Source organism: Dipodomys ordii, unplaced genomic scaffold, assembly GCF_000151885.1.
Source record: "Dipodomys ordii isolate 6190 unplaced genomic scaffold, Dord_2.0 Scaffold5, whole genome shotgun sequence".
NCBI lineage: Eukaryota > Metazoa > Chordata > Mammalia > Rodentia > Heteromyidae > Dipodomys > Dipodomys ordii.
In genome coordinates this window covers 35,780,157-35,793,314 of record NW_012267221.1, presented here as the reverse complement: position 1 = coordinate 35,793,314, position 13,158 = coordinate 35,780,157, and the positions used below count along the sequence as shown (strand labels likewise).

The 13,158-nt window shown below is 35.1% G+C and overlaps 1 protein-coding gene across 1 annotated transcript in view; it reads left to right on the top strand.

Annotated features, from left to right (window-relative positions):
* Col5a2 (collagen, type V, alpha 2) overlaps positions 1–13,158 on the top strand; it is a 132,585-nt gene that overhangs the window by 57,548 nt on the left and 61,879 nt on the right. Inside the window, exons 2-3 of the mRNA XM_013027576.1 lie at positions 6,608–6,832; positions 9,084–9,097. Coding sequence (XP_012883030.1) covers positions 6,608–6,832; positions 9,084–9,097 — 239 coding nt within the window. The remainder of the gene's footprint in view (positions 1–6,607; positions 6,833–9,083; positions 9,098–13,158) is intronic.

The following is a 13,158-nucleotide window of genomic DNA, read 5'->3' as shown; positions in this document are numbered from 1 at the left end:
AGGATTTCCTAACATATTAATGAAAAGTAGCAGAATAAATAAGATCTGTCATTATAAAGTTACAGTTCTATTATAAGGAGCTAATAAATACAGAAACTCAAATAATATTCAAATTTGAAAGAGAAAATTACTACATTAGAATGGGAGAAGAGAAATGAAAAAGTGAACACCATGTATACTGTTGCATGTGTGTAAGTTTTATACTCAGGATATTGAGACAGGAGCATATGAAGTTTAAGAAGAAAAAAATAAGTATAGTCTAAGTGTCATAATTTTAAAGGTACAGGACGATTTTCATTTTTTATAAGATGGTAGTATAGGTTTCATGGAGAAGTTTACATTTGGCCTGAGATTTCAGGAAATATATCTGGAAGCTGAATACTCAGCAATACTGAGAGCTATCTCCACACTCCGTAGAAGCCCTGAACACTATGAAAGGAGATGTTTAGTTCTCTTTATTTTGAGCAAGTTTATGGAAAAGAATAGGTAGTAGAATGTTTTAATTCAAAACTGTTCATGTATTTTAGAGAGACAGAGTCTTTTGGCATAGCACCTGTATGTAACTTAATCACTAGAATAAATATTAATTGTATGACTATGGTTTGCCATAGAAATTACCACAGAAATTTTGAATGTATAGAATGTAAGTTTGAGCCAATTCTCTTCATGGTATTTTTGCAGCTGTTCAAGGGGTTGAGCCATGTGGGATATTTTTTTGGGAAAGGAGGGGCCTGAAATGCAAGAGAAGTCTGAAAGTTGTTCTTCCAGACAGAATTGTAGATGAGCATTTCATGTGCAGTGCATGTAGTTTTAGTTTCACATCTTGGCCACAATCATTTATATTTCCCAATGACACATGGAAAGAAATGTAAGTAGTACTGAATATGAGGATATTTCTCTTTTTTTCCATTTTAAGTAAAGTAAAACCAGATTTTCTAGTTAAATGAAAAGCCACTGTATTTAAAATTGAAAAACATTTGTGGGGGGATTTCAGATACTACTACTTTCATAGCCAATTCATAAATTTGGTTTGTTTGGATGTGTTATTGAAATTCTGTGTGTGAATCTTCTTAGATTCAAGAAAATACTTAATTAATTGGTAATATATCACCTTTGAATATAAAATGAAATTATCCTTAGTGGGTTAGAAATTTAATTCATTTCAAGTAATTATTGAGTAAAATACCATTGAACATTCTTCAATAATTTTGGGTAACTGTGACAAAAGTCTTGAAACAAACAACTTACAAATTTGCTCTGCCTTGCAATTTCAGGGGTGGTAGTCCATTGTCTTGGTAACATTGCTTCTGAGCTTATGTGTGGAAGGGCAGAATACATGGTGAAGAACATGTGAAAGAGCAAAATAGCTTACCTCATGGCAAACAAGAAGGGATCAGGGACAGAATAGACACTGCAAAGCTACACACTAGTGACCTACTTTCCAAATAAGTTCAACCTCCGTCTAGACCATTTAGCTATGAACTCAATAATGGATTTATCTATTGATAAAGTTAACACCTTCATCATCTAATCACCTCACAATATAGCCACCATCTGGCCACCAAAATACGGCACACAACAAATGCCAGTTTATACAATGAAAGAGAGGAGGGTACAGCAAAAGTAGCAATTGGATTAAACATCCTAAAACCAGGTTTCAATATAGGATCTCATCAGAATGTAAAACTGTGCAATAGACTGAAGAAGAAATATATAATTCAATAAGAAATATATAAATCCCCACCACCTGGCACTCATGCAAACACCCACCCACCTACTATTTCATAGATAAAGCTTCAGGGTTAGGTTGAAAAAAATAATTGTACAAATATGTGACACCTCCCTATCAATTATTCCTGGTAACTTCATATGTTTCTGTTTCTTTATTTTTTTTAACTCTTTAAGGAATGGATATAGAGAAAGAGAAATCATAAATGTGAGATTGTTAGCATGTATTCCTCAGGGGTGTAAATAGTAAATGAATGCGCTCCTTTGTCTTTCCTTTATAATGGTAAAATGTACTCTAGAGCAGAAGTAAAGAGAAGGCTTCCTGAACTCAACCCATCAGCTAGGGCTATGTGGGCAGGTTGCATCTGTAGCTTGGTTCAGAGAGACACAGAAGCTGCTTTGTTGCTGCTTCCATGGTCCCATGAGCAGATAGTATCATGGGTCCTTCAAAGATTTCTACAGACTGGGAAAGTTTACAGAATGGCAGGCCCTGCCCCCCCACCCCCCTTCACTACCTTAGCCCAGATTAACTAGGTCAGCTGAGTCAGGAAGACAATTGTTCTAAACTATGAGTTGTGACTGACACACTCCTCTTCTTTTTTGATACAGAGGTGTGTACTTGAGATACATTACGGAAGAACCACCATGTTATCCATTTCATTTTAATTTGAAATGGAGGCCTGAATTACATATCTTTCTGTGGGAAGTGTAGTAAGCATTTCAATTAACTAGTTTCTTCCTACACTCATTTATACACTTATCTCTGCTATCAACACATTTATCAAAGGGTGATTGTATGACCTTAGGTGGAAGATGACTGAGATGAACACTGTCCTGAAGCCCAAAAAGAAAATGGTAAACATGATGTGAAAAACACTTGTCTAAGAGATATACAATGATTATGTAACTCATGAGCATCTATATTGTTTCTGAGAGAGAGACCTTTACTTTGATGACACTTGTCTATCACAATTCAATAAGAATGCATAATTTTGTCATACACATATATGTGTGAATATTACCTTAGTTTTCTACAACAAAAATAACTCCAGTTGGCCAGGTACTAATGGCTCACGCCTGTAATCCTAGCTACTCAGGAGGCTGAGATCTGAGGATCTTGGTTCAAAGCCAGCCTGGCAGGAAAGTCTGGAAGACTCTTATCTCCAATAAAACACTAGAAAACTGGAAGTGGTTCTGTGGCTTACGACTTGAGTTGAGGAGCTGAGGGACAGCACCCAGGCCCAGAGTTCAAGCCCCATGACCGACAAAACAAAACAAAACAAAACAAACCAACAACAATAAGCCCTCCAGTTAGTTAATGTAGAGCCAACTATCTCTGAGTCAGTCTGTTGGTTTCAGTTTGGCCATTTCTATTCAGACTTCTTTGCCCATGTATAAAAGCTGTGTATGAACAAATGGAAATGCAGGGTGTGGCCCACAGTTGGCAAGCAGTAGTTCTAAGAACTTGGTTTCCAATAATTTATTATAATAAAGTGGTTGGTTTGGTCTGCCATCTAGTGAGTACAAACTGAATTTTGACTATTAAACTTAAAAACAGAAGATTTATGAGAAGACATGAAAGCATATGAGAAGTACAGGACATTAGAGCTGATTTCAAGTAAAATGTGGTCAGACAAAATATGTCTCCTCTTCCTAAGGTATCAGTGCCAGGACTTTTGTGGGGATGACTTCATACTGGATTCAATTTGTTGAAACATTTGGTAAAGAGCAAAGAATTTTGTAGCTTGACAGACAAAAATTAGGCAAATTACAACATCACACAAGTTCAAGAGTGAAAAATATTGTTAGTTCTACCAGCTCTCTTAAACTTTAGGGAAGATAAAGAAACACTAGTAGCAAATTTAAAAGAGAAGAAAAGAAAATGTGAGTAGCTAAGTATAGTGGTTTTAGAGCGCTTCGTTCAGATAGTGCAAAAATATTTGTTTAAACAAATCCGTTAAAACACAATGTTAATACATGCAGACATAAACCTAAGCTTTAGATATAAGCTTATATTAATTTTTATGATTTAATTGGGAGAGCCAGGAGGATAAACATTGAAATTTTTATGTCATTTGAAAAATTCTTACATTCTTATTGTCTTGATAAAATAAATTTTTCTTGATAATTTTACTGCGTTTTTTTTCAATAAATTGGGTACAATGTTGTTTATACTTTTCTTTTGACTCGGTGTCTCTGTAAGAAACGGAAGGGGCAATATGATTATAAGATGCAAAACCACCATGTAGAAACAAGAAGCTTGCAAGACACACCATGTTTTCTCCCCTCTATTTCTGTGTACACAGCTTTTGTTCAGACATGACTCTGGAGACCATCACTGAGTGTTTGTACCCTCCATGATGTGAGTGGATGCTGTACTGGTGAAGGGAAGGCATGACTGACTGTGAATGTGCTTCTCCTTCTCTTTGCCATTTAAAAGCACTCCAATTCCATTTCCATATCATTTTAAATTTAATTATATGTTTTCAGGGGAAAGAGACCAGTGATGAATCAGAGGATAAAACTAGCCTTCAACATTGTCATTTAAAGAAAGTAATACACTGACCTATTTTGTGCCCCTTGCATTTAAGTCACAAGTCTTAAACTCTCAGGAAGAAAGTGTACTTTTTAATGTATTAATAGAGGACCAGGAGTGTGACTTCCCCTGCCCACCCCAAGCTGGAAGGAACTACAGTAACAAGAGCAAGTTACCTTCTGAAGTGTTTCTCCCACAATTTAAGGACATTAAGATTACAGCTTTACCACATGCCATCTTGTTTTTGTCTTCCATGTCTTCTTTTTACTGCCTAATACCTTTTTTTTTTTTTGATTGGTCGTGGGTCTTGAACTCTGACTCTGGGCTTGGGCGCTGTCCCTGCGCTCTTCAGCTCAAGGCAAGCGATTGCTCTACTGCCTGAGTCACAGCGCCACTTCCGGTTTTCTGGTGGTTTATTGGAGATAAGAATCTCATGGACTTTCCTGCCCGGGCTGGCTTTGAACCATGATCCTCAGATCTCAGCCTCCTGAGAAGCTATGATTACAGGCGTGAGCCACCAGAACCCAGCTGCCTTATATCTATTTTTATAAGAAACATACATATTTGCATAAAATATAACATAAATAGTAATATATTTTACTATTGAACTTCATATTATATGTATTAGATAATTACATATTGTCTAATGTAAAATACAATTCTGCATATAGTTGATTATTTTATTATATAAATAAATATCGTGTATATGAAACATACCATCTATATGGTACTCCATGATGGAAATATACATTTTGTTTCTTTTGGGGGGGAGGTCGGTAGTGGGGCTTGAACTCTGGGCCTGGGTGCTGTGCTCTACCACTTGAACCACAGCGCCACTTCCGAAAATACACATTTTGAAGGACTGAGTATATATGCTTTCAAGATTTTACACAGAGCCAAGTTCATACTCGTTTAACCACCCATAAATATTTTCTTTTAACAGTAACCTCTCCCCTAACTGCTACTGCCCATGTTGAGAAACAGAGCAAACTGAGCTGGCATATCTAATTTTTAGAAAAAATTACCTTCTTAATTGCAAAACTTAATGAACTATGTTATATTTAATTTAGCTTCTTAATATAATTGTTCAAAGGACCATGGTTGTAAAGACCGTGATTGAGAAATTTTTATTATTAAACACCTTTATTTTAAAATGACTTAAGATATTTTCATCACAGAACTACATTGTTTTAATCTAATTAAATGTCATTCAATCTCATACTACTTATTTGATGTCAAAATATCAGATTGTGTTTGCAGAATATCCTTACCAAAAACCATATGAAAGCATAAATCATTTTTTTCTTATGGTTGTCTATAGTAGCACTTCATACAGAAAGCCAATGATTTTGACTAGCTATTTACTGCACAGTTAAAGCCTTTTGTTCTGAAAAAAACAGGTAGCAAACTTAATGTTCTCCTTATAAATTAGTAGGTAGATCAAATGGATGTAGTGTTTGAGAGAAAATTTCAAATTACCAAATTTCTGTGATTAAAGACCAAATATATGAAGTACATTAAGAGAGAAGGCAGTTTGAAAGTATTTTTTAGCTTTATTCTAATATAATTCATAAATAAAAATTATATGTTTATTCTTGAGTTAAACTGGAATCACAGTTATCTATAGTTCTACATTATCATTTGATTATACATATATGTCAAATTATTTTTCTAAGATTATAAATATACTTTAAAATATTATATTTTATGAAATATAAAGTTAATGCTATGCAATTAAGTTAGTGAACCATAATTTAGGTTTATTCCTCCATCCCTACCTTCCTTTATTCTTTCCTTCCCATCTTCTTGTTTATTCAACAACTAATTATTAAATGGAGGTTCTATGGAGGATTAAACACCAGAAATGCAATATTAAGCAAAAATATATCTTGTCCTTAACCTTGTAAAGTTTGTTGACTCATAGAAGAGATAAGAAAACTAAAAAAAATTAAGTAAATAGATAATACTACTTATATTTCATGAATTACATTAGTGAATTTTGCCTGGCTCTTCAATTTCATTACATAGCACACATGCTAGCAACTGGCACAACAATAAATAGATAAATAAATAAATCTTACAGGAATCACTCTCTGGTTAAAAAACTATGCCATGCCTGTTTTCTATCACTTTTTTCTTCCTCCTCCAGGGAGAAGATGTAAATATTATAATCATTTCATCATGAATTGTGTATCATGTTGTAAATACTAATCTCTGGTTGTCTGTGCAGAAGGTTCTTTATTTCTCAGCCTAGAAAGAGATGATTCATTGTCTTAATTATTTTGCATTTTCCAACTTTCAGAATGCTTACTTCTACTTTTGTTTTCATCCTATTTTTTTTAGATGTATTTGATGAAGAAATAGCCTGCACACAGCATGGCCAGATGTACTTAAACAGGGATGTATGGAAACCTTCCCCCTGTGAGATCTGTGTCTGTGACAATGGAGCCATTCTCTGTGACAAGATAGAGTGCCTCGAAATGCTCACCTGTGCCAACCCTGTGAGGCCCAGCGGGGAGTGCTGCGCCACATGTCCAGGAACAGGTGGAGATGGAAATAACAATTTTGGTAAGAATGCCAAGGGCTAGCTCAGAACTGAGCCAGTGACACTGTATAGCTGTGGACATTTTGCTCACAGTGTTCAGCAATTGAAAGAGTAATCAGGAGCTGGGAAGGTGGCTCACTGGCAGAGTGCTTGTCTTGCATGCAGGAGGCCCTGGGTTCGATTCCTCAGCACCACATAAGCAAGAAAAACAAAAAACAAAAAGAACCCGAAGTGGTGCTGTGGTTCAAGTGGTAGAGTGCTTTCCTTGAGCTGAAGAGCTGAGGGACAGCGCCCAGGCCCAGAGTTCAGGCCCCACGACCAGCAAAAAACAAAACAAAAAAAACCACAAGAGTAATCAGAGCATTTTTTCCAATGACTTCTGATATTAATGATTTTGCTCTTTTCCTTTATCTAACATTACATAGAAACAGACAACAAATTCCTATACCAACTTTTCCATAGGGAAAAGTTTCTTTTATCAGTCATGGGGTTTGAACTCAGGGCCTGGGAGCTGTCCCTGAATTTCTCTGTTGAAGGTTAGCATTCTCCCACTTTATGTGGTGGTTACTTGGAGATAAAGAGTCTCACAGACCTTCCTGCCCAGGCTGGCTTTGAACCATGATCCCAGCAGATCTTCAGCCTCCTGAGTAGCTAAGATTACAGGCATGAACCAGCAGCACCCAGCTCAAATGTAATTTAGTGCCAAAGCACCGTCTACTATATTGTCCTATAAATGTAGATTGTTTATAATGTTGGCTGTGTAAGCCAATAAAATAGATTTTGGGACCCTGCATCTTGTATATACATTTGTCTGATTTGGGGAAAGGAAGGTGAATAACTAAACGCTGAAACAACAGTATATTGGAAATGAACTTTACAACTTCTGGGGGAGAGGGGAGTGAAGGGGTGGGGAAGGAAATCGATAGTAGGAGAACATCAAGGAAAGGGGTAACAATGCTCGACAAGAAATGTGCTCATTGTCTTACTCATGTAACTGTAACCCCTCTGTATAGCATCTTTACAATAAAATAAAATTTAAAAAATATAAAATGAAACAAAAATACTTTAAACAATATATGCAAAAGATATTACTTATTTCAGTAGATAACCTATGCTAGAGAGGCTTGTGTATATGAAAACATGCTCATATTTATGTATTTCAATTTACACGAGCTTAATATCAAACTTTACATTATTTGAGCAGTCCTGAATGCTGACTGATGTATGTCATCATCAAGATAATATGAAGAAATTATGTTGAAAATCCCATTGAAAATAACAAAAATTTAATATTCAATAGTATGTGTATAGAAACTTATGGCAGTAACTTAAATCTTACGTCTTCTTTTGACTATCATTCAATGGTAGAATGTGTTTCATAAATACTTAATGATTTTCAGCAATGCGATAAAGGACCACAAGAACTAAAATAAGACATGTTATAGATACTTAGCATGTCATCAAAGAAGACTGTGTGCTTTTGCACAAAGTAATTTGGTAATGTTAGTGCAAATATCTGAAAATACTGTAAAATATACAGTTTCCTCTAAATAGCTGGTCTCCAACAGTGGCACGCATTAAGAGGGATAATGAGCCAGGTGCAATTGGCTCATTCCTGTAATTCCTGTTTCTTAGGAGGCTGAAATCTGAGAATCATGTTTCAAAGCCAGCCCAAGCAGTAATGCCTGTGAACCTCTTCAATTAACTACAAAAAGAAAAAAAAAAAAAAAAGACTGGGCGCCGGTGGCTCACACCTGTATTCCTAGCTACTCAGGAGGCAGAGATCTGAGGATTGTGGTTCAAAGTCAGCCCAAGCAGGAAAGTCCATGAGACTCTTATCTCCAATAAACCACCAGAAAACCAGAAGTGGTGCTGTGGCTCAAGTGGTAGAGCACTCGCCTTGAGCTGAAGAGCCGAGGGATAGTGCCCAGGCCCAGAGTTCAAGCCCCACAACTGACAAAAAGAAAAAAAAAGAAAAAAAAAAGGAGAAAAGAAAAGAAAAGAGAAAAAAGCCAGAAGTGGAGTTGTGGCTCAAGGTGGTAGAGCAGTAGCCTTGAGCACAAAAGTTCAGGGACAGCACCCAGACTGGGTCTCCAAAGGGATACATTACTTTGCTTTTCACAGAAATATTGATCTGAAACAACTTTTAAGTTCTACCTCCTGTTGGATTGATAATTTGTTAAATTCTGGCTACTCAAGAAACATACTATTGTAACTAAATATCTAGTATATTTTCATAATCATAAAATAACACATGTATTATCTTTTTTGCAGGTAGAGGAAGAAAGGTAAGTTTGATTTTGCATTGTCTCTTTTTTATGATCAGAATTCTTTCTAGTGCTATCGACACAGATCTGTGCATTGAAATTATTACAATGCTTTTAAAAGTCCACAGTACCATGCAAAGCACAGTTAAGCTACTAGATAACAGTTCTATTCACCTTATATTCAACTTTGTTCAAATTCCCATTTCTGCTAGAAAGTTGTGGATGCTATAGGGACTGAAAATATGGCTTACTTTTATATTCCTTGTACTTGTCACTGTGGACAATACATACTTACATATATATTAGAATTTTGATACACAGATTTAGAAGAGACAAAAGAGAAAAGGGTGAGAGGGACAGGAAGAATGAAAAAAGAAAGGAAGGAAGTAACAATGTTAATTCTACTTTGTTACATTTGTAATCCCTCTTCCATTGATTGAGAAGAAAAGATCCATAATCAATTTATATTTGTTCTAAAACATACTATTTCTTTCTCTTTATGTAACTTAAATTTCATCCTGGAAACAAGCTTCACATTCATGAGGACAATGAGGTGTTAGATCTATGACCCCAGTATAGCTGACAAGCTAGGTCGCATGTCATTTGGATATGATATTCCTATAAAGCAAATAAATTCTTTCTTCTTGTCATTGTCTCAATTTCCTGGTTAAACAACTATTGCATTTACTCCTTCATCTAAACAGGATATGTATATATGAGACGTAGATAACTAATTTAAATTTTCTGTACATTTTCTCAGCATAGAACTTCAATAAAGTGATTTTTCAATTAGCAAGATAAAATAATACTATGGATAGACAGAGATGTTATAAGAAGGAAAACCTGGCCACTTCATCACTTTTTGGTTCACAGTGCAATACCAGAAATATGTCTAATTTGCAGAAATTTAAGTAAACAATTTGAATTTTGGTTTAGGTCTAAAGAATAAGATTCAAATATGATTTCACAATTTATATATCCAAGCAAGAATCAAATGAAATTTGCAAGTTTAAGACTGGTTTGAAGCAACCTACATGGATGAAAAATAGATGGCAGAGAGATGAAATAGGAAAAAGAAAAACAATTGCAGTGAGATTGTCCCTGAAATAATAACTTTCCTTCAGTTAGTACAGACATGACTTCCAAAGAGGCAATTGCTGGGCTGTGTCTTTTACTTCTGTTTTTTAAAGGTAATGAGTGAGAGCTGGGAGATGGGCGTATTCAAGGTAGTAACCTTGCCAACTTACCATGCTCTGCTGCTTTCAATTTTTACCAAGTATCTTCTGAAATTTAAGAGCAGAGTAATGTCATAATTTGTTTTGTTCTTAGTTTATAACCACATTGATCTTAATCAGCTAAATTTATTTGATCATGCATATTAACCTTCCCCCAGATAATTACTGTGCTTCTTTTTAAAATATTTGTATTGTGCTAATGGTAGAAATGTTGTGAAGCCAGGATGGACACAGAATGGCTGCCACCATGGCAAATCTACCAGGCATTCTTTGATAAGTTTGTGTAAACCTCAGAAATTACATTTGAAATCTGAGCACCTGAACATGTTTTTCAGTGAATATGAAAAAAATAAATTTATTAAGATTATGGACATATTCATTTTCACATTAACTTATGAAAAGCTTTAATTGATAAAAGCAGCAAAAACAACATCTGTGGCTTATCTCAGATAAGAAATCTTTATTATCAAAACACACAATCTGATAGTTAAGCATTTAATCTCTTACAAATAATTTGAATGAACAGAATGCTTAAATAAAGTGTCAACAAACTACAATTTAATTAAAAAAGATAATTAGATAATTAAGCTCCCCTAAACATAAAAGAAATAAAATCTGCATTTTCCTTGTTAATCTCTTGAGATGGAAATTTTACAGTATTTTTAACAGGCGAGTTTTCCCCATTTCCAGTGAAATAATTCCTCTCTTGTTTGCTAGAATTATTCCAGAATTTTTTCAATATTGTTTTGGCAATCTTTCAGTATCTTGTGCTCCTATCTTCAACTTAACTTTTTAATTGTTTTGTGCCAGTCTTGAGACTGGCACAGTCTGGGCACTGTCCCTGAGCTTCTTTTGCTTAAGACTAGCGCTTTACCACTTGAGCCACAGTGCCACTTTCTGGGTTTTTCTGTTTATGTGCTACTGAGGAATCCAACTCAGGGTTTCATGCATGCGAGGCAAGCATTCTACCGCTAAGCCACCTTCCCAGCCCCAACTTTACGTTTAAGGAACTACTTTCACAGGGCCATTTCTCTCTTCTGAATTCACATCTATTACCTACAGAGGGGACATCCCCTCAATCTTAAGATCAGTAACTTTCATCAGCTCGCTTTTATTCTCACTTGAACCTATTATTAACAAGAGAAAAAAAGCTTCAAAATTTTTTCTTTATAAAACACTTTCAGATATAAGATACTATTTGGAATATATTATTAAGTTGTGCTGTTCAGGAGTATAATTTGGTGGCATAGATCTAAAGCTTGTGTGTGTGTGTGTGTGTATTCCTCAATCATATAGTTAGTTAAATTCCAGAAACATATCTTCTGATATTAGAGATAGACTAAATATTTATAAAGAAAGATATTAATTATAATGCTTTCAAACGTATAAATGAAAGCAAAGCCTTAAAGTTAAATACTGAAGTATTATTTGAACCAGAATTAGCAGACACATAGAAAAGTGATTGAACGTTAACAGTAATTATACCCCAGGCGTTGAATAGGATATTTTTTTTTCTGCATGTTCCTCTACTTCCATAATTTCCTACTACAAAATAATATGTTTTATATTATTTTATAATCATATGAGAGTATAATATATATAAGGAGAAATTAAATAAACTAGATCTAATTCCCCTTATTTCTCATATTTTGGGTGTAATTGTTGAATTCACATCAGTTTCCTTAATTGCCTAATAAAAGGCATGGTTTCATAATATGTTATTGGCACTTGATACACTCAAGAATAATTTGCTGTGAATTTGTCTGGGCTATAATGAGAAGACAAGAAGCCCACGACACAATGATGGCCTTGCTGAGTACAAAATCTGTTGAAGACAAATGCAGAAATAATACAAATTGATACCTGTAAAAACAGAAGTGTATAAAGGTATAATTCATCCAATGCTATTTAAACTACATGCTGGATACTAGGCAATGAATATATAAATTTTGAAATTCCAAAGTTCCAACTATCAAATTCCATCAGCACCTATTATATCTGCTGTATCTGTTAACTTTTTTGTTATTTTTATTATTATTGTGAAAATACTGTACAGAGGGGTTACAATTACATGGGCAAGATAATGAGTACATTTCTTATCAAGCATTGTTGCCTCCTCCTTTCTTTTTTTGTTCTTTCTTTCTTTCTTTTTTTTGGGGGGGTCCAGTCGTGGGACCTGAACTCTGGGCCTGGGCGCTGTCCCTCAGCTCTTCAGCTCACTTCTGCCACTTTAGCCACAATGCCACTTCTGGCTTTTTTTTTTTTTCTTTTTGCTTATGTGGTGCTGAGGAATCAAACCCAGGGCCTCAGGCATGCAAGGCAAACACTCTACTACTGAGCCACCTCCCCAGGCCCCTTTTTTTGTTATTTCTATGTGTATTTTGTTATTTATCTATTTTTACTTTGTTATTAACTGTACTTTGTTAGTTTTACGTCCTATTTCATTATTTTTCAACATCTTTCTTAGATATTTGAGAATTATAAAATTCCACTTATTTTACTGTTTCTTTTTGTAAAATAAGTTTTTGCTCTGCCTCCCCTTCCCTTTCCCCTCCCCTTCTCCCTCCCCTTTTCCCCCCTCCTCCTCCTCCTTTTTCTTCATCTTCTTTCCTTTTAAAATTATCTTTTAAGTAGTTGTACAAAGGAGCTGCCATTTAACAAAATAGTATGAGTATAATGCATTTTGATCAATGTCTCGCCTTTCATCATTTTCATCCATTTCTCCCAACCCACCCCTTCCTTCATATTTCTTAATTTTGCAGGATATACATTGCATTCTTGCCTGTATTTCTCCTCATTTTTTTTCATTGTCTACCCTTCTCCTTTATACCCCATGTTACCCCTTTT